Source organism: Cnephaeus nilssonii (genome assembly GCF_951640355.1).
Source record: "Cnephaeus nilssonii genome assembly, chromosome: 18".
NCBI lineage: Eukaryota > Metazoa > Chordata > Mammalia > Chiroptera > Vespertilionidae > Cnephaeus > Cnephaeus nilssonii.
In genome coordinates this window covers 15,276,198-15,296,027 of record NC_137089.1, presented here as the reverse complement: position 1 = coordinate 15,296,027, position 19,830 = coordinate 15,276,198, and the positions used below count along the sequence as shown (strand labels likewise).

At 41.6% G+C, this 19,830-nt stretch overlaps 1 protein-coding gene across 4 annotated transcripts in view; it reads right to left on the bottom strand.

Annotated features, from left to right (window-relative positions):
- Positions 1–426: 426 nt before the first annotated feature.
- Positions 427–19,830, bottom strand: part of RIMS2 (regulating synaptic membrane exocytosis 2) — a 355,739-nt gene continuing 336,335 nt past the window's right edge. For all 4 annotated transcript variants that reach the window (XM_079795974.1, XM_079795973.1, XM_079795972.1 and 1 more), the window contains 5 exons: positions 8,089–8,230; positions 4,444–4,556; positions 4,007–4,108; positions 2,514–2,653; positions 427–2,091 (listed from right to left, as the gene is read on the bottom strand). In XM_079795974.1, coding sequence (XP_079652100.1) covers positions 1,873–2,091; positions 2,514–2,653; positions 4,007–4,108; positions 4,444–4,556; positions 8,089–8,230 — 716 coding nt within the window. In that variant the 3' untranslated portion in view covers positions 427–1,872. The remainder of the gene's footprint in view (positions 2,092–2,513; positions 2,654–4,006; positions 4,109–4,443; positions 4,557–8,088; positions 8,231–19,830) is intronic.

The window sequence follows — 19,830 nt, the reverse complement described above, 5'->3', positions numbered from 1 at the left end:
GTGGTTTATTACATTAACCGGCGACTTTTCCGCTACACAGGGGGCCTTTAAGAGAAATCTGACCGTGTAGCACCACCCAATGGCAATAACAACTGTCGGTAAAATCAAAGGCAGGGGTTTGACTTTTGGGATTTGTGTGTGGACTTTTGGTGATGGCATCAAAGAAGTATGAATAGGCAGATTGACTTCCTTTGAGTCATCTAAAAATTGGAGCTTTAAAGTTATTTGTTGCAAATTCATGTTTACTCTATTTATTTAGAAATATAATTTGTGAAAAATTGAATTTTACTACAGAAAAAAAAAAAGAATTAATAAACAGCCCTGTGTTCCAGGGCCCCAAAGTTTTAGCAGTGTTTCTATTCACATAGTAAATGGAAACTGGCTAAAGAAATCGCTTTAATTAATTAAAAAGCGAAACCCAAGACCTTCTAGAAAGAATACTTTAACCCCTGTATGAATAATGCTGGTGCTAAAAACAAATTTATTGGACATTACAATGGCCACATGATTTCAGAATTTTCCTGTAAACTAAACTTGGAAGGCGAAAATAAAATTACCATGCACTCACTGGACAACGGATTGCAAAAGTTCAAATATCTTCTTTATCAAATACATGCTGACTTACTTTAGTGCACTCCCAAGCCATGTTGCAAAATCCTTTCCAACATGCTTGAAATACAGAAAGCTCTTATATTTTTTTTTCCCCTTGAGAAATTCATAAATTCAGAAGCATCTACGGCTCTGAATCAAACCTGGGGTACAAGAGAGTATCAGGTCAAAAACTGGTCATTTTTTAGAATAATGTTCAATCTGATAGGGAGAGAGAAAATAAAAGATTAAAAGAGGGAGGAGGAGAAAAGTGAGGAGAAAGATGTGAACAATTTGCACATATCGAACTTCATTGGATTTGTATATTTAACATGGAAATAAACTGAATATTCATTTATTTGTCACAAAGAGAATTTTAAGTAACTTCTAGAAAGTATTTTCTTTTGTCATGTCTGCCAAAACACAGACTAGGATTAAATAATAAACATGGTGTGTCTTTGTATCACCCTGTTGCATTCTTGCCCCTTTTTAAAACCATGCACTAGTGAAATTTATTTTTAAAAAGAATATAAATTGTTGAAAATGGCTGAGTTTTATTTTTTTTTTGTTTTTTTTTTTGCAAGTTGCAGCCCCAAGAAAATAACGTAAGTATTCAGCTAATCTGTGTCCATGCAGAAAGGTTTCTCTAATTTCATTCAGTACAGTGTAGCCTCAGAATTTTGTTTCCCACAGTCCAACACTTCTTGGCGTGAGGGAGTGAGGGCTGCGGGGGCTCCGAGGTCTGCCCCTGTGCACGCTGGCCTGGCTGCTCCCGGCCGCTGCCCAGGGAGGGCTGACGCGCTGCCTCGGACCACTGCTCTGGTCTCCTGCTTTTCACCTGCTGCTTCCTAGACTTCACTCCTTGAACTTATCACATGGCTTAGTGGCTGGGTCGCTCACTGCATTTCTGTGGCATAGCAGGGCTTTGGGGTCAGAGAAATGGAGAGAAAGGGAACGGTAAAAATATAAAGGTGCCATTGAAAAGGGCTTTTGTTGCATGAGACTGACTGATTCTTTGAGATTAATCCATGGCTTCAGATTGGACCCAAATTTGAGTGTCGCTGAACTCCAAACCTGACAGCTCTTCACAGCGCTGCTCTCTCACCTGAGGGCCTTCTTTAGGGCACAATGTGTGCAACTTCCTCTGAGAACACAGGATCGCTTTGTATCCCTAGAAACAGGCTCAGAAGACACAACATTTAAGCATGCAGTGTTACCAGGGTTAGCGACCTGTGATTTTTTTTTTTTGTAACGCTGGTTGCTATGACAACAGTTTTACAGCTGCTATGAACGAGAGTAAGAAGGTCCCGTTGAACTTTCCAGAGATGACTGGGATGCTCTTCTTGTCAGAGGGGCCAAGGTTGGATCTACGAGGGAGGACGTGGGGAAAAGTTTGAACCATCCAATCACCATGTTGGAAAGTTCCAGTTCATCTAAAAGTATCTGGGCCACTCCCATGAAAGATTTGTGATCCATGCGGCCGTAATCCCCCCAGACAATGATCTGTTGGCAAAATAAAAAGGAGAATAACGTTGGTACAATCATGTACGCAAAAACTTGTAAACTAAAACACATTCCGTTAATGTGCTGGCATCAAACATCACGTTAAATAGTTGTATTGACTACTGGGATCGTTGTCTTTCACTACTAGAATCCAAAGGTGTATCAGGAAAACTGTATGAAGTGTGAAGACCATAAGTGGTCCAGGGAGATTTATCACATGGGACGGGGTTGGCTAGTCTGTACTTCACTTTAAAGGAAACAACAGTGTCTACAGCTTTACAGCATGGGCCCCTGCTTTGAAGTTTCCCAAGCCTTTCAGCGGTGAGGACCAGAAAAGGACGTGGTAAGTAAGGAGGCTGGCGACAAGGTCTGACTCCATGAAAGCGCTTTCTTAGGTGAGGGATAAACAGCTCAGCAAATACCTGCAAAACCTTTCCTTGGGGACTTTCTTCGAAAGATAACAGCTGCTGGTATAGGGGTTCCAGCGTTTTTCGTGCCACTTTTGTTTTCTTTTTGGCTACGCAGACTCCATTATCCAGTAGGTACACCTTTACGTATGGTGCTTGGGAGAGAAAAGACAGAGGAGAGTTAGGTGAGGCTCTGTGGTTACGAAATGCCCAACTCCTGGGTGACGTCTGCAACAGGTTAACCTTGTCAGAAGGAGCTGGCCACCCACAGTCACCCGCCTTTCCACACGAGGTCAAAATCATCAGGGAGACAGAAGGTAACCATCGGCCATTCCAGCACTTTCAGGCAATGTCGACAGCCCCTGAAATGATTACTGACTTCCCATCAACAGGTTATACAGATTTGCATTAACGAAGGTTAAATGCGTCTAGTTCCTAACAGTATTCAAGGGAGATGTCTTAATCTTTCATTTGTCAACACTTCAATCTAAGTAAACATGCTTTAATCTATATTGTTTTATTCACCCATCCCCATAAATCACTTATTTATCACTCAAAGGGGTTTTTATTTGGATAGTAAATTTGTTTAATAAACACAAAGGGTTTGTTCATTCATGGTGGTGCGGGGCGCACGACCAGGCTGAGGTTTTGTGTAATATGTCCAATTAGCTGGGAAGAGGAAAGGAATTCTGAATCTCATAGCTTGAGATGTATCTGACAGACTCTTGCTGAAAGCATTTTCACGCATGTAGAAATGATCGTATTCTTTCCAAGGCAGTGGGTCGACTAGCTCCAAGACCTGTATAAATACACCTGCCTCAATCACCACCGCAAGGCTGTACAACAGGTCATATCCATTCTAACTTGGAATTTCTGCAGGGCTGACAAAGTTAAGAGATTGAAAATCACAACCAGCCAGTGGAGGGGCTAAGGTGAGAAACCTCGATTCAGAATCCTCAGTAGCTGTTCTGTGCATCAGATCCGGACATACATCCCTGCACAGTGCAGGAGTCTGAGGCCCATGCTACAAGCAACCCGGTACACGCACGCCTTCCGTACAAAATATGTGGCATCATGAAAATTTATCACGATGCCTCGTTTCCTTTCTACACTACAGGAAGTAAGTCTTATCATGAGACTGTCCTGCATGAACAGGCTACTTGGGGGCCTGTATCTGTTTTTATTCTAATTCCAGAACCTCAAGGATTCCCGAGGAAAATTTTGAAGCTCCAGACAAATCGAAGAATGACACAAAACACCAGCTAATGAGAAAAGGAATCACTAATGGACATGCTGTACTAAGTGAACAATCTGTGTGGTGGTTTCCATTTTGCAGCGGTTTCTACTACATACGTACATACTTATCTAACAGCGTCGATTACCCCTACCAGGCCACCCTCACTGGCGCTCACTCAGAACACACACGCAAACTACTACAGATAACTGACGCATCCGAATTGCAGAATGTGGATGGTGAGCAGTAACAGAAGCACCTCTTCTGCTTTTACCTGGCAGTGTCTTGGAACCTGGTTTGACAACAAGGCCACGGGCCCGGATGATCTCCACCTCCAACTGTCCCTTTTTGTCCATCATTCCCACCTGAATGTCACCTGGTCGTATGTGAGGGAGAAACAAACAGAACTTACCATACAAATGCAGTTAAGAAAAATGCTATGCAAAGGCCTTGGCTTAACAGCATTTCATCATTTCCCACTTCCTTTCCTACATTCATATAGATTTAACATTTGATGAACAGCATCTCACTTTAAAAAGCATGTAAATGAAATGGGGGAAAAATTAGTTGAAGATTTTTTTAAATTGCTAAAATATAAAATGCTTATTCCTGCTGATAATACTGTTAAGAATCCTAGGAAAGGAAAGAATGCGATTCTCCACAATCTAAAAGAACAACAACAGAACAGAATCACGCGCCAGAAATTCTTACCCATTGCAGGTGTAGCCAGAGTCTGGCGCCCCACTAGCTGGGCAGGGCCAAGGCCATCCAGAAAATCGCTGAACTGGCTGTCAGAGGCCAAGCGGACACCAGGGAAGATCAGACTGAAAGCAGAATAACACATGGGATTAAACCCTCAACCTCGGTCTCCAACCAGGCAGCCAGGCTTCCCGGTCGCCCTTCCTGCAGGAGCCGTGGGCACCACTGTTTTGCCACTTGCACTGGTTGGATCCCATGGTCCTCCCTCCTTATTCTCCAGCGGCCCATGTGTGTCACCAGGAGCACTGCTCACACTGCACTGCAGGCTTCCGCGTACGTGTCTTTCTCTTCCTTGTCTGGAGGACGTGGACTATGGTTTCTATTAATAGCGCTCAGGACATAGCGAACACTTACTCCGTGACTGGCATTGTCATACTTGATCATCTTAGCTAACCTAGGAGACAGATTCCATTATTTAACCCATTTTATAGATGAAGAAACTTTTTTCGTATCACTCCCACCAGCACACATACCATTATTTCTTCCACTTTAAAAAAAATTCCCTCCACTAACCCCACTTGCCTCTCCAGCTACCACCCCATTTCTCTCCTGAAACTCCTCGAAAGAGTTGTCTCTCTGTGCTGTCTTCAATGTCTTTCCTCTCACTCTCCCTTGAAACTCTACCACATTTTTCCTTGCTCTCTTTCCTTGCTTTATCTCCTCCACTCCACTAAAATTTCTCCGATCAAGGTTACCTAGTAGCCGCAGTGGTAAATTGAACTGCTAATACTCTGTATTAATTAGTACTATTTAACTTAGCGTCATTTGACACAATGGATGCCTGTTTCTTCCTTGAAACCTGTTTTCCACAGACTCTCTAGTCCAGGTTTTACTTTTTGGCCGCAGTCTCCTTTGCTAGTTCTGCCTAAATATTGGGAGCTTGATCCTTTGACCTCTTATGATTTCCACATCCTCGTTCCCATGGTAATCTCATCCAGTCTCACGGTTTTAAACACCATCTATGCTGATACTGCCTAGAATGGCATCCCCAGCTTGGGACTCTCCCTTGGGCCGCAGACCTGTATTCTAACTACTTAGTCAACATATCTGCTTGGATGTCTAATAGGCAATGAAATATATAACTTGTCCCAAACCCCAAGCAAAAAAAAACACACAAACTCTGTTCCCCTCAAGAGGGTCCCCATCTTAACCCTCAACTTTACCCTTTCAATTAATCTTGGAGATGTCTTTCCTCTTTGTTACAGATTGAACCGTGTTTCCCCCTCCCCCTCCCTCTGGGAAATTCATGTATTGAAGCCTTAATCCCCAGTATGACTATTGGGAGATAGGGCCTTGAAAGAGCTAATTAAGGTTAAGTGAGGTCATAAGGGTGGGGCCTTAATCTAATATGATTGGTGTCTTTATAAGGAGAGGAAGAGACAGCAGGGACATGCACCCACAGAGAGACCACCTGAGGACTCAGTGAGAAGGAGGCCAACGGCGAGGCCAGGAGAGGGGCCTCGGGAGAAATCAACCCTGCTGACACCTTGATCTTGGATTTCCAGCCTCCAGAAGGATGAGAAAATATATTTCTGTTGTTTAAGCCACCCAGTCTGTGGTATTGTGTTATGGCAGCCCTAGCAAACCAATACGCTCTCTTTTTCTCATGTCACATCACATGCATCAATATTACTGGCTCTACTATCAAAATACATCTAGAATCTGACCCCAGGAATGCTGGCCCAAGCCCTCATCTTCTAGCTTCTGCATGACTGCAACAGCCTTCTGAGGGACCTCCCTGTTGCCACCTTTGCTCGCCACCCCCACAGCAGGCAGAGTGATGTTGGACGTCAGAGTGATGTCTGCTCAAAACCCTCCACTGACTTCTCATCCCTGAGAGTAAAAGCAAAGTCCTTACAAGGATATGTACAGACTACACAGACTGTCCACCCTACTCACCGTATCTCACTTCCTGGTCTGTTACCACCTCTGCCCTTACTCCAGTGCTGCCCTCCACTGCTGACGCCTCCCAAGCTCCTGCCTCAGGGCCCCGGCATCCCTTCAGCATAGAATGTCCCTCCCTCAAATACCCATATATTCACTACCGTCCTTCAGATCTTTACTTGGATGTGTCCTTTCCCCCGTCTACCCTACATAAAACCTTACACATACCCTGTATCATCTCTCCTCCTTTCTTTGTTTTTCACCTTAAAACGTATACCACCTAATCTACTATATATTTTAATAGTTTTTCTTCTTTAACGGCTATCTTGTCTACTATACTATAGGTCTGGTGAAGGTAGAGTTTGTTTCCTTTCTTCTATTTTGTTCATTGATACATCTCCAGCACCTAGAACTGTGCCTGGGGTATTGTAAACACTTAATGAATAATTGCTAAGCTCAATCAATTAATTAAAATGAAGCCTAGAAACTCACCCAAGTTTCTATAGTGCCAAAAAGCAGATGAGGACTTAAGCCTATATGGTTCTACAGTCCATCCACTGATTTTGGCTCCCTGGTATGGCTTATATCCCCAACTCATAGCACAGTGCCCAGAACTCCAGAAGTTCTAAGTTCTGTTTGTTGGATGAATTTATGAGTATTCATCCATTTCTCCAAAAAGACTATAAACATCTGAAGTGAGGGGCGGCAGTGTAAACTTTTGATACCCCTAACGCATCTATCTAACATTGTGCTTCGCAAAGATGAGTGCTCAGTGCACACTGACTTAGTACTCTATTCTCCCTCCCTTTTAAGGCATCCTTGATTCACATCAAATCCATGTCTTCCCCCAAACTTAGTCCCCAAATATACAGTTAATCCAAACAGTGTGATGTTTCCATAAGTATCCCACATGACCTTATTTATAAATGCAGAAGCCATATACATCTCTTCTATTTATGTAACCGTGCTAGACAAATGGTCCGTAGGGCACATCATGAAGACTTTGCCAGCAGCGCCTATGGCCTCACACAGGTGAGCTGGCCCATGTGTGTTGTCTAAACAGCTGATACTTCCGTGGGGGTGACAGAGTGAAGTCAGTAAACCCCACTCTCCTCTATCAGTGTCACTCGTGCACCCACCTGCTCATCTGCAGTTGCTAATCACTGTTGGATTGTTGGCGACAAGGCTACACCATCTCCATAAAGGCTTCCACAATATCTCAGGGGCAGCCGATTCAAGGGGAGACTGAGCGGTGACTGCGCACGGGAAAGGCCCCAATCTGCGGCATTCGGCTGCTACGTTTGTCTGCGCCGTTTGCTACTGCATGGAACTAGGCATGCAGCAGTGTCCTGTCCTTTGCAGTAATGACTCTCAGAGCAAAGGTTTTTAAAGTGAGCGTTGTTCACACAGGCGTGGCATGAGTGCTTATTATTTTTGTGTGTTTAGGTGTACTGTTTCAAGCTAGGGCAGGTTTTTAATTGCATGCATTGTGAAAGTCCCCTTTTAGCCTCTTGCCATTAAAGCCCAACATTTTATCCCCAGACCTAGGTCCCGGATATAAGAAACCAGGTATGCCAGTGGCAGGTGAGCCACGTTCTCTCCACAGCAAATCAGTGAAAACCAAGAGGGCACTGCGGAGCGCGTGGGGCGGCTTTTGTGACAGCGGAGAGAGGGGGGCCCGGAGGGCTGCGCTTGGCGGCCGGCCTCACTCACTTTCCTTCGGAGCTGTAGCTGTTCATGCTGCCGTCGGTGGACTCCCGGCTCGCCTGGCGAGTCATCCAGTTCCTCATCTCCACGGCCAGGCCTGTCTCTGTGCTTCTCTGCACCGTGCTCCGCAGCTTCTTACCGCCTGCCTCTGCACAGACAGAAAACAAAAGGGGTGACGGCTTGGTCGTCGCCACCTGGGGAGAAGAAGGATCAGCCAACACTCCGAGGTCCTCAGAGGAAAAGAACTGCGCCGACACAAAGCGCTCTTATTCAGGAAGCAGAGAGAAAAGGCGTTTCACACAATGCCTTGTTGAGTGGGATGAAGATTTTCTAAACATCTTCAAGCACAAAATGCCATGGTTTCATTTCCATTTAAAACAGTGTTCAAACTGGGAATGAAAGAAACAAAAAGTTTCAACCTAAGGGGAATATAATAAGCTTTGTTTTTATTGTAATATTTAAGTGCAACATTAACTTATACCCGTCTTTTTCTTTTTCCTTGCTCTCTGGCATAGTAAAAGAACTAGGTCTTCACATGATTTCCAAAGAGTAGGTGGTGAGCAATACTCAATGCCAGCCTTAACTTTCACATGGAACCCTGTGTTGTGCAGGATGACTGATGTTAGAAGGCAAGGAAAGCTATCCCAGGGAGAGAGCCTTGTTTGCTAATAGTTCCCCATCTGTTGGTAACTTTCAGAGAGATTCCCAAAGGAATACAACAGCCCAGCCATGTCCGGTAAAAAGAGCTTTTTAATATCTGGTCCTGGGGAAGTCATGTCCTCAAGGATCTCCAGCAGTTTGGATCAGTTTGGATATGAGGTTTACGTATAGAAGTCAATGAGAAGACCAAATAGGAAACGGAGTCAAGTACCACAGATGTGACAGAGGTGAGGAGTGCTATCTGAGAGGTCAGGGAGGAAGGAGCGTCCTCATAGAGGGAGCGGAATTTGAGCTGAGCTTGCAAAATGGGCAGACTGGGGCCCAAGAATAAGCAAGAAGACGGGAGGAGTAATGGTGGGGGTGGGTCACATGATAAAGGGCCTTGCATGCTGGCTGTGGCATTGGGAGACTACCAAATGACCTGTAATACTTGACTTCTTGTCAGGTCTAAATATTATCGACATTAACCATGCATATCATTAGCATTTTGGGGATTCAATAAGCTCTCTTTTAGTATCTGATATTAATAATTTCATTTTAGATCAATACATATTTGCTGATATTGCCAGTGACTTGATGAAATTCCTTTCACCAAACCTCTCGTAATATTTGTTCACCATTTGAAACACTGTTTTAAATTTTATCTATTCTCCACTTTCACCTTTGACGCACATCAAAATGCTTTAAAAAGTATATATAAAATAACAGTTATGACTCATTTCCAGCTCAGTTCCATAATCTAAGGTTGATATTTTAAATAATTGATAATAAACATGTTGTACTGATATGAACTTAAGATGATACAAAGTATCCGCCGTTGATGAGAGAAAGCTCTTCTTTACAGAGGAAGATGTTAGTTAAGAAATGTAAAAGGAGCCCGGCTGGTGTGGCCCAATGGTTGAGCATCAACCTATGATCCAGGAGGTCATGGTTCCATGCCCAGTCAGGGCACATGCCCAGTTGCAGGCTTAGTCCTCAGTAGGGGGCATGTAGGAGGCAGCCGATCGATGATTCTCACCATTTGTGTTACTATCTCTCTCTCTCCCTCTTCCTTCCTCTCTGAAATCAACTATATATGAAATGTAAAAGGAATACATTTTAAAATTACCAATCTGTAACCTCCAATGGAATGAATAATTCAAATAAGGCACATTGATGAATGCTAACATCACTAACTATTCATATGAGCAAAAAAAAAAAAAAAAAAAAAATCTTTCCACGGATTAGTTGACTTGCTAAAGGAAAACACACTTTAACACTGGGAGACCTGGCTATCACCATCGTAATCAAGTGGTCAAACTTAGCAGCGTTTGCAGTAATGACTCTCAGAGCAAAGGTTTTTAAAGTGAGCATTGTTCACACAGGCGTGGCATGAGTGCTTATTATTTTTGTGCGTTTAGGTGTACTGTTACACCTAATAGCAGGACAATAGCAGGACAATCATAAGTGCTTCCTGATACAACCTACACAATATCACCTATGGAGTTGTTCCGAACAAAAATATACAACCTGCTTCTCATCAGATCTTTGGAACCAACTTCTAGTTTTCAAAATTGCAGAAGATAGGGTAAAAAGATAAATGACAATTAAAAAAAAAAAGTCAGACAAACCCAGAACATGTCTCTTTCATTCAAGAGAATTGGGGCCTAATCTCTTAAAATAGCTAATATCATGAAGATAAACAAACTAACAAGGCTGAGTAAATTGTTCCAGATTTAAAATATCACAGAGATGTAACTATTAAAAGCTGTGAGTGATGGCTTTAATTTTTTTTTTTTGGGGGGGGGGAGAATAAAAAACAAGAAACCATAAAAGCAAAACACTCTAAAAGCAATTTTAGGACACATAGGGAAAATTTGAGTATAGATTGGCTCTTAAAGGAGATAAGGAAATTATTAATGTTCCTAGGTAGATAATGGCATGTCTAAAAAAAATGTCCTTATTTATTACAAGAAATATTTATACCTGAAATGTTATATTACCTGCAATTTATTTTAAAATGGTATAGCGAAAAATACATACAAGAAAGAGGTTAAAGTGTTTAAAAGGATGGCGAGGAAAAGTAGATCTGGGTATTCATCAATTTAATATGTATGACTTTATTTAGAGCAATTCCCAAATGGCCACATCAAAAGGCAATAACATTTTGTCCAGGTGTGAACTGGAATCATGGAAGGTACTGGGCTGGCGTGAGGGAGCCAGGCCCTGGGAGTCCTGGCCTCTGCATGTGGCTTTCCTGCTCTCTTCCTGCGAAGAATGTCCTGTTAACCACCACCATCAAGTGAGGTCTACAACTTCCGTTAAGTCTGAAAATGTGGAATGAGGGTATGTACGGGAACACAACTTTCAAAGCAAGGAGATTCCTAAAGGTCTCAGGACAAAGCCCTTGCAATGGCAAAGACGAACTGTGTTACGTGTGATGTCTGAGTCTTTCACGGCAACAGTGAGGAGAAAATCGGCTGCTACAGGGTGATAAGAACCAGCCATCATTTGTCAAAGAACAACAAACCGATGAGCATGCGGTCCTCTTGGTTACAGACTGCTGTTTACATGCATCCTCTTCGGAACAACTCAAGAGATCCCATCTTACAGATACAGCATCTGGGTCCCCAGAGGGTTACACAGATCCCTGAAACCGCACAGAAAATGGCAGGGCCGGGGTGCGTGCCCCGTTCCCAGACTTCACATTCTCTGCTATTCACGGACTGACTGCCAGATAACCAATGGGCAGCCTGTGCAGCTGACAATGGAGACAGCACTAAGCTAACTCTGCGCTGCGGGTGAGAGGCCCCGTTACAGCAGCTGGTGGGGGCAGGAGCAGAGCACAGCGAAGAGGTCAGGTCCTGGTGTCAAACTGTCTCTCCGACCACGTACCAGCTGGGTGATGCTGACTAAGTTACCCTCCCATGACTCAAGTTTTCTCAAACTGAAATGGCGTTGGCAATCATGATGTCTACCTCATAGAGTTCTTGTGAGGATTAAAGAAAATTATATAAAGTACTTGGGGGTAGTACCTATTATATAGAAAATCTTCAATTAATGACACTGTTATTACTACCAGGTAGGGAATCAGTTAACACGTATTCTAGCCCAATCTCTACCACTAATTAGCTGGCCCTGTGGCCTTCTCTGAGTCTCTGGTTCCTCATTTACAAAAAAGAGAGGGGAGGATGACAGATGATCTCTGATCTCTTAGCGCTGAAGTCTCCTAGTTTGTATCATTGGTGTATGACCAAGACCATGGTTAATAGCATGCATTGAGGAAGATAATGCTACTCCTTGTCACCTGATGGAATCCAAGAATTCTAGGCAATAGGCTGGGCATTTATAAGAGCTCCTTAAAATAGGTCTTTTAAATGTACTTTTATCTGATACATATATAGACTTATTTTAAAAAGTAAATTTTTTTTTCAGTACCACAAATCCTTTGCATCATGTTCATAATAAAAGTAATTTAAACCAAATATAATTCATTTAGTGTTCCAAATGCTCTGACATGTTATTCAACCTGAAAACTGAACCTATATAACACTGAAGGTTCTACATAAAGTGAGTGTGGTAGGCAGAATTCTAAGATAGCCCCCATGATTATGTTACTTTACACAGCAAAAGGGATTTTGCAGATGTGATTAAGGTTACTAATCAGTTAACCTGAAGATACGGAGATTATCTGTGTGGGCCTAACACATACACACGAGACCTTTAACCTTTTGCACTCGCATGTCGAGTATGACTCGACACGGTTAGCATTAGAATAAAGGAATCGAGAAAAAAGCAAGCGAGTGCAAAGGGTTAAAAGCAGAGGGCTTTCTCTGGAAGGTTCTGGAAAGTCAATTGGGAAGATCCGAAACACAAGAAGGATTCAGTGTACACTTATACTGGCTTGAAGATGGAGGGGACTCTGTGGAAAGGACCCGAGAGCAGCCCCCAGCTGCTGACCGCAAGCAAACAGGGGAGCTGGGTGACCCTGGAAGCAGATTTTCCTCCAGAGCCTCCAGACAAGAGCTCAGCACAGCCACCACCTTGATTTCAGCCACGTGATCCACTGAGCAGAAAACCCAGACATGCCGTGTGTGACCCACAGAACTGTGCATAATGAATGGGTGTTTCTTTAAGCTGCTAAATTTGTGGTAATCAGCAATAAGTACTTTTTTAGATAATTATTAATGGAGAGATCTATGAAAATAATTTATTATAACCATAGGAGTGGACCACCTAAAATTATTTGTAAGAGCTCAATAGCCACGATAAAAAAGTGTATATTTATATTTTAAAGTATATATACACACACATATCTTACCTACCTATAAATGCATAATGTGTGTGTGTGTGTGTGTGTGTGTGTGTAAAGATGTTTAAAAATATTCAGGTAGCAAACTATAGAACTAAGGCCCAGATTATGTTTTAGAGCCCTTAAACCACTCACTCTCCTGTTAGGTATTTTAAGCCAACGTGCATTTGGAGAAAATGCCTGCAGGTAAAAATCAAGTTCTGAACTGCAAAACATCGCAGGCAGAAAGCTGAACACAGGAGGCGCCCCGTTATTCTGCTCTGCTCAGTCTGGTGACTCATTTACTTGGCACAGGCTCCATTCAAAGAAAGCCTCTTGATTAAATGAACTACTAAAGGGCCAGTTTCCCTCACAATATCCGAAAACCAGAAAACCCCGAGTGACTGCACAACAAAAACCAAAAGGTCCTCTTTGCTACCACACGTTTGGAAACCTCCTAAGCCCCCAAAGGAGCTCCCCATGAAAGGCCAAACTTAAAGTCACAGTGACCTCTTTCCAAATCCTATCTCCGTAGGACCCCCGCTGTTTACTCTCCCCTGGAAGGTCTCATCTCCTATTGCAGACAGACTTACTTTAGAGTCAGAAATTTCTTGATGTTAATAAGCAAAATGACTTATGGGAACAGGTTAGACAGGCTCGTAGATTCTGAAACCTGACTTGAACGTTTAGCTTTGACTATAATTTATGTCCTTTGAGTCAACAAGGCACTCTTTTTGCGTTTTATTCAAAACTACCATTTTCCGGAGTGAGTATAATTTGGAGAAGCCATTTTGTATTACATTTAAATCATTTTAACAATGCATTAAAAATAGAATTTCTAAAATTATTGAATCGTAGAATTTCAGAAGCTGTCTTTGGGACCCAGTGTACCTTTGGAGTTTATGTGCTCCCTTATTGTAGCAATGAGAAAGCCGAGGTCCATGGCTAATTCCTCTGTAGTAGCTTTTCATCTTTAAAAACCAGTAATAACTTCAAATTGCGCTTGAACTCCCTTCTACCTCAAACTTGCAAGTATAAGAATTGCCTCCAGCACTCTCCCCACCTCCATGGTGGCCACTGTGGCCATAACTTCCCATCTACAGAGTTTATATCAAGACATGAAAGAGGTTGATTTATTTCCCCATTTTGTCCTGCAAGACCTCAATATGGGGACAGTATATTTGTGTATAAAAGCTGTGCACTGATATTTATGCTTGCTAGAGCTTCTAACTATAAAAAATATAATTAAAATCCCTGAAAGTCTAAACAAAATAGGGACAACTCCCTGACCACTTCTGTTGGGCTAATTCAGGATCTGCATTAACAATTAAAATAAAATAGAATTTCATAAAATTAACAGTTGATTTTCAAAATTGTTTCAGAGTTTAGCACAAATTCATTCATTCCAACAGCTTTTACAACTATTATGAAAGCTATGTAGTTAATAGCTATAATACAGTTAACTACAAGCAGAAGTCACAATTATGGTAGATATTAGGGCTGTTTAAATAGATTCACTTTTCTCCCCACCTCTGAAGCAAGGTGGGGTCATGTGACTTGCTTGGCCAGTGAAATGTGAGCAAAACTGGTCCATATAACCTCAGGGCAGAAGCTTCAACAGCTGATGTATGACTTACCAGCTCTTTGTGGACCCAGATAGCAACAGGAACCTCCGTCGGCCTGGGAAGAGCATGCCATTTTAGGACCAGATAATATGAGTTCAAGCTCTAGTTGGCCGTTTTAGACCTCTGAAGCTGAGTCTTTTGCATAAACTCAGGATCACATTTAGCCTACATGACAGAATATATGACATGTAGTGGTATTTAATGAGTACTGATGAATAAGGATCAGATACCCCAATCCGTATAAAAAGTTTGAAAACTGTAAAATGCTATACAAATTCTTATTTTAAAAATGACTGAAATAATGTAAAATTATCCTAAACGTGCAGGAAGAAAAGTGTGTATAGATAAATGGGATCTTGCCATCCAAAGGGGAAAGCCTTCTGACCAAATTGAATGAAGGGATTCCCTTCTCACCCAAACCCATTGCTTCCAAATCAAGGTGACTGCCATTGAATTGAGAGCAAAGGACACAGAGGCTAGAAACTAAAAGAACAGTAACTTGAGGCTCAAAATCTTTGTCCAGTGAGGTGTTTGACTGGAGTTACCCACACTTGAAACCAACTGGAGTCAAAAAGACTGTAAGCCTACTGAATTTTTGAAGGACCTGTATAGAAAAAAAAGTCTGTTCAACCTGTATACAAAAGTCTGTTCAACCCCTAAAGTAACTACTGAGTTTCCTAATCTGCACTAGCAAGCAGGCTATGAAAGCTACGAGGCCTCCTCTTCAATGTAAACCCCGTAGCTTCGAAGAGTAAAGGACAAAGAAACACTTTCCAGAAAACAGAACCAAAAGTGCCAAGTGAGTCAGCCAAGCAATGTATTCTGCTTTCAATATTCACCATTACTTCTGAGTGGGATTTTATCATTTCTGTGGATGATTGATTGCTTTGTGTTCCCATCCTCTCCTTTCGAAATGAGGATTTTTATTTGGTCATCCTGTTGTTATGTACCATTTAAATGGGATGTATGGAAGGCAGATGACTTGTCTTTCGGTGTACAGGTCACTGTAATGTGAAAAGCCACATCTAGGTGTGAGGGAGAGGACTGCACACCACTCAAAATCCTAGATTTTAACCTGCATGCAGTAAATGTACGACATTTTCAGGTTGTCTTTCTGGGGAGGAATTGACTCTGTTCTATATGCAAAATAAGAGCGTGCATGGATATTTGTGTGGCCAAATCTGCAGAAAATGTTAAAATTAAGAGTCACATTCTTTTCCTTAACCTTCTCCCATTGATTCCCCACCCCCCTTTCCTGTCTGCTTATGCTTATTGAGCAAAGAGGAAAATAATTAATAGCAAACTAGTATTTAAAAAAATTAAATAGGTCATTAAGATGAGCTTAATAAACCCCCTCCCCATTGGTAGTTACTTTTCATTGTTAAGTAGATATTTGTTCATGTTTTTGGCTCACCAGCATCTGAACACTCTTCCTATGTACGAGAAATGTCTTGTTCTTCAATTGTAGAAGTTAAAATTGTCAAGTTTCATTTTAGGGAAGGCGCATAGGGCCAAGGTTCTGTTAATCAGATTCCAACCACTGTCCCAAACTTGGAATCGGAAGCTACTGAAACAAAGCAGCAGAGGTACCACAGGCTTCCATTCTAAGGAGGGCAGTGGCCACAATATGTAGTTTTTGGGAGCGATCCTATGGCAGTGACTCAACATCAATGTAGACACCGGTACACGCTGTGATGTCTGTGCCCAACAGAAGTGGTAGTTCGGCAGGGCTAGTTCTGCAGTATGATGTGGGGCAACATTCCTAACGTGAAGGGCAATTAGACATGCATGTACAGTGGTAAAGGAAGAATAGAAAGGCATAGACAAAAATTTGGAGGTCAAGAGCAAGAAGGCTTAGTTTCATTGATTCACTGGGCTCCTAAGGCTGTAGAAGGAAGCTATCCTATGGAAGAACCAAATTGTTAGACTTTGAGTGCCAAGCCTAAGGAAACCGCCGAAGATTTTAGAAGAGCGGTGTCAAGATCCAGATGATGTTTAAGGGAATTGATACAGAGGCAATGAAGTTAGATAGCAGTGGGGAGATGCAGAAGGTAGAGACAGCAGATTGGGAGACTCAGATGATTTCAAAGGTGAGCTAATGTGGTCCTAAACTATCAAGGTGACCATGGGGATGAGAAAGAAGGAAAACGGAGAGAAAAAGTTGAGGAGGAAGCATTTCCTTGACAGAAGTTGCCAGCTGGTGGCACATATTTGGTCAATAGGTACACTTTGTTTGGACCAAATGATGTTAACATTTTTCATTTAGGTGCCAACACTTTAAAATTTAAATGTTTTAAGTAACATCCAGATTTACAGCTTCTCTTAGAGGAAAAAGTCAGAGTGGATTTGCCAACCCTGGGCTGCTATTCAACTTGGCATCAATTATTTAGAACTGAGCACTACCATTCCTCGATGGACGGGAGAGCTTCCGCCAGCTTCTCAGAGTCCTTGCTCTTCCCCTTTGCATGACATCTGGCCCATTTCACTGACAAATGGCGCCATCCTGGCCCCTGACTTACAGGAGTTACAAAGGAAAAACCGATGACTGAAATGGCTAAAATAAACAGTCCTTTCATTTTAGTCTCGTCAGGCAAAATCTAAATCTTAAGAAATGATACTTCAAAACTAGAGCTGATATTATCATTTTTAGGTTAGCTTTTTCTTCAATTGCTCAAATAGTATTATATATCCGTAGCGTTAAGTAAACCCCCATCTCCTCCAATCACACACCATTACAATATGAGATAGAACAAATGTATAGACTGATCTTGTGTGATCAATAATCACATGTAAGAACAGCAGAGAGCATTTACATGAAACCATAGTCTTTGGAGGCAATGGGGTGCTGCCATTACAACTTTCTAACGGGTGTTCGTCAGTCACTTCGTACAAGCTGTCTCCCTAGGGAAGGTCATCCCCATGACTAGTCTTGAATTTAGTGAACATACGGAAGGCTGAAAGCAAATTTGGGGATTAACTTGACTTTTGTAGTAGAGTTTCAAATTGCTTTAAGGGCACTGTCTGGACACTTGACAGTGAACGATTCTGAATCTTCGATTAAAAAGGTGATACATGATAAGCACTCCGAGGGAAACTGGTGTTCACTTATTTTCTTTAATTCCAAAATCTTTTGCCTCACCTTATCTGCCTAGAATGTAAATCTAACAGAAAATCATCGTATTATTGCTGAATATGGTATGGATTCATTTAGGAAATATTTTATTACACATAATCATCAACTAGCAAAAAATAATATCCCCTAGAAAAGATAACATATTTAGATTATAAATCTGTATCCATGTCCTGTCCCTATTATTGGCATTTTGAAGATGTGTAAATCTATGATCACTGAATTTCAAAAAGTCCTAATCAAGTCACATTATAATTTAAAAACAGTATAAATATAATAGATATTATGTCTACTGGAGAACAGTTATCTGGAATATACCCAAGAACAAGAAAGCAAAAAAAAAAAAAAAATCAAATTATGTGAAAAAAAACCCTGCAAGCTTAAAAAAAAAAAAAAAAAGACCAGTCAGCAATCATAAATTGTTTTGCTTATAGGAATGCCCCTTTCATCCTCACTGAAATCAGCCCCATGGAGATTTATCATCCATGGCCACGTTGTTTAACTTCTCTAAGTCTCAGTTTTCACATGCGAAAAATGATGAAAATAATAACTTCCTTGAAGAATTAACACAAAATCAAAGAAATGGGGCACAGAGAAGGTGCTCAATAAATGGTAACTATTATTATTGTACTTATTTTTTAAAGAATATAGCATATTATAAGAAAATCCAGTGTAATAATAAAGAAACAATACCCAGAGTAGTTAGGATTCTAAACCCCAGAGCCGGATCCGGGGTACAGATCCTAGCTCCACCTCTTGCTAGCTGTGGACTCTGGGCAAGTTGTCAAAGGTGTGCGGGAGGCTCGTCACTGATGCCTGAATTCATGTTTACCTCTCACTTTCCCAGGGCACCCTTCTCTAACTCCTAGATGAGGTTTTCTTATCATCTTTCATTGCACTCTGTACTTCACCTTCCTAGCACTTACAATTACTCAGTTACTCCCATTAATACCTATTTCCATGAGACTGAAAACTCTAAGAGGGTAGGGAGCATATCCAACTAATTCAGGAGCTAGCAAAGCTACTAGCACATAAAATAACCACAACCAATAATTCTGCATGAACAAATGAATGGGAAGAACATGGTCTTTCCATCAACTTCTTGGCACTTCTTCTGTAGAAAGGCAATGTCTGGATACACTGCACAAGAATGAAATGAGAATGTGGAACTGGAAGACAGAGTACGTGTGAGGTTATTTAGTTATGGCACTATTTCCGAAAAGACAAAAAATAGGCTAGCTTTACAACCAGACTGGCTTGCTGAACTGATCTACTAGAACAGCTGTCGGCAAACTGCGGCTCGCGAGCCGAGCTGCGGTTTCCCGCTCTGTTGACTAATGAGTTTGCAGAACCACTGTTGACCACCTCTCTCGATAGACAAGTTGTTCTCAAACAGTGTGAAGTTCATCTGCTGCAATGGACTTACTTTTCTTTATAAGTCAGAATGGGTTTCACAGTTATGACTATAATAACATATTCTTGTTTAGGCTCTTGAGGGTATGTTAGCCACATGAACTTCATGTATCCTCTGTGGGTTGTTTCAATAAAAAAAATTGTGAAGCAACACTGCTCCAGGCCATTGATTTCTAACTTTTACAACTCTGCAGGGTATGTTGAAATACCCTAAAAAATAAATAAATAAATAAAAAATCAGGACTTTCAAGGGTGGTAGAAATATTGAGAAATCAAAAAGCAAGTTAGGATTTCTTCTCTTGGCTGTAAAAGGTCAGTAACTCAGTGGGAAGAACTCTCATTTATAGAAAATGCCTCCTCTCCAGTTACCTGTAAAGAACTATATGTTTCATTTTTTAAATGCTGGCTTCCTTATGGAACATTTTGTCTTGGCAATTCAAGGAGCCATATTATAGGACAAAAACCTGTTCCAATTTAGCCACGTGTAGATGTAGGGATTTCCTTTGGGAGCAGTCTGCAAGGGCCAAAGTTAAACGAATGTACCTTAAATTTTGAAAATCTTCACGTTGATATAAGCTTTTTTCTTTTGGTCACAAAAAAGGCTTTTAGGATGGTACTTTGTAAAGCCAGCAATTCTGGTTACAGCTTAG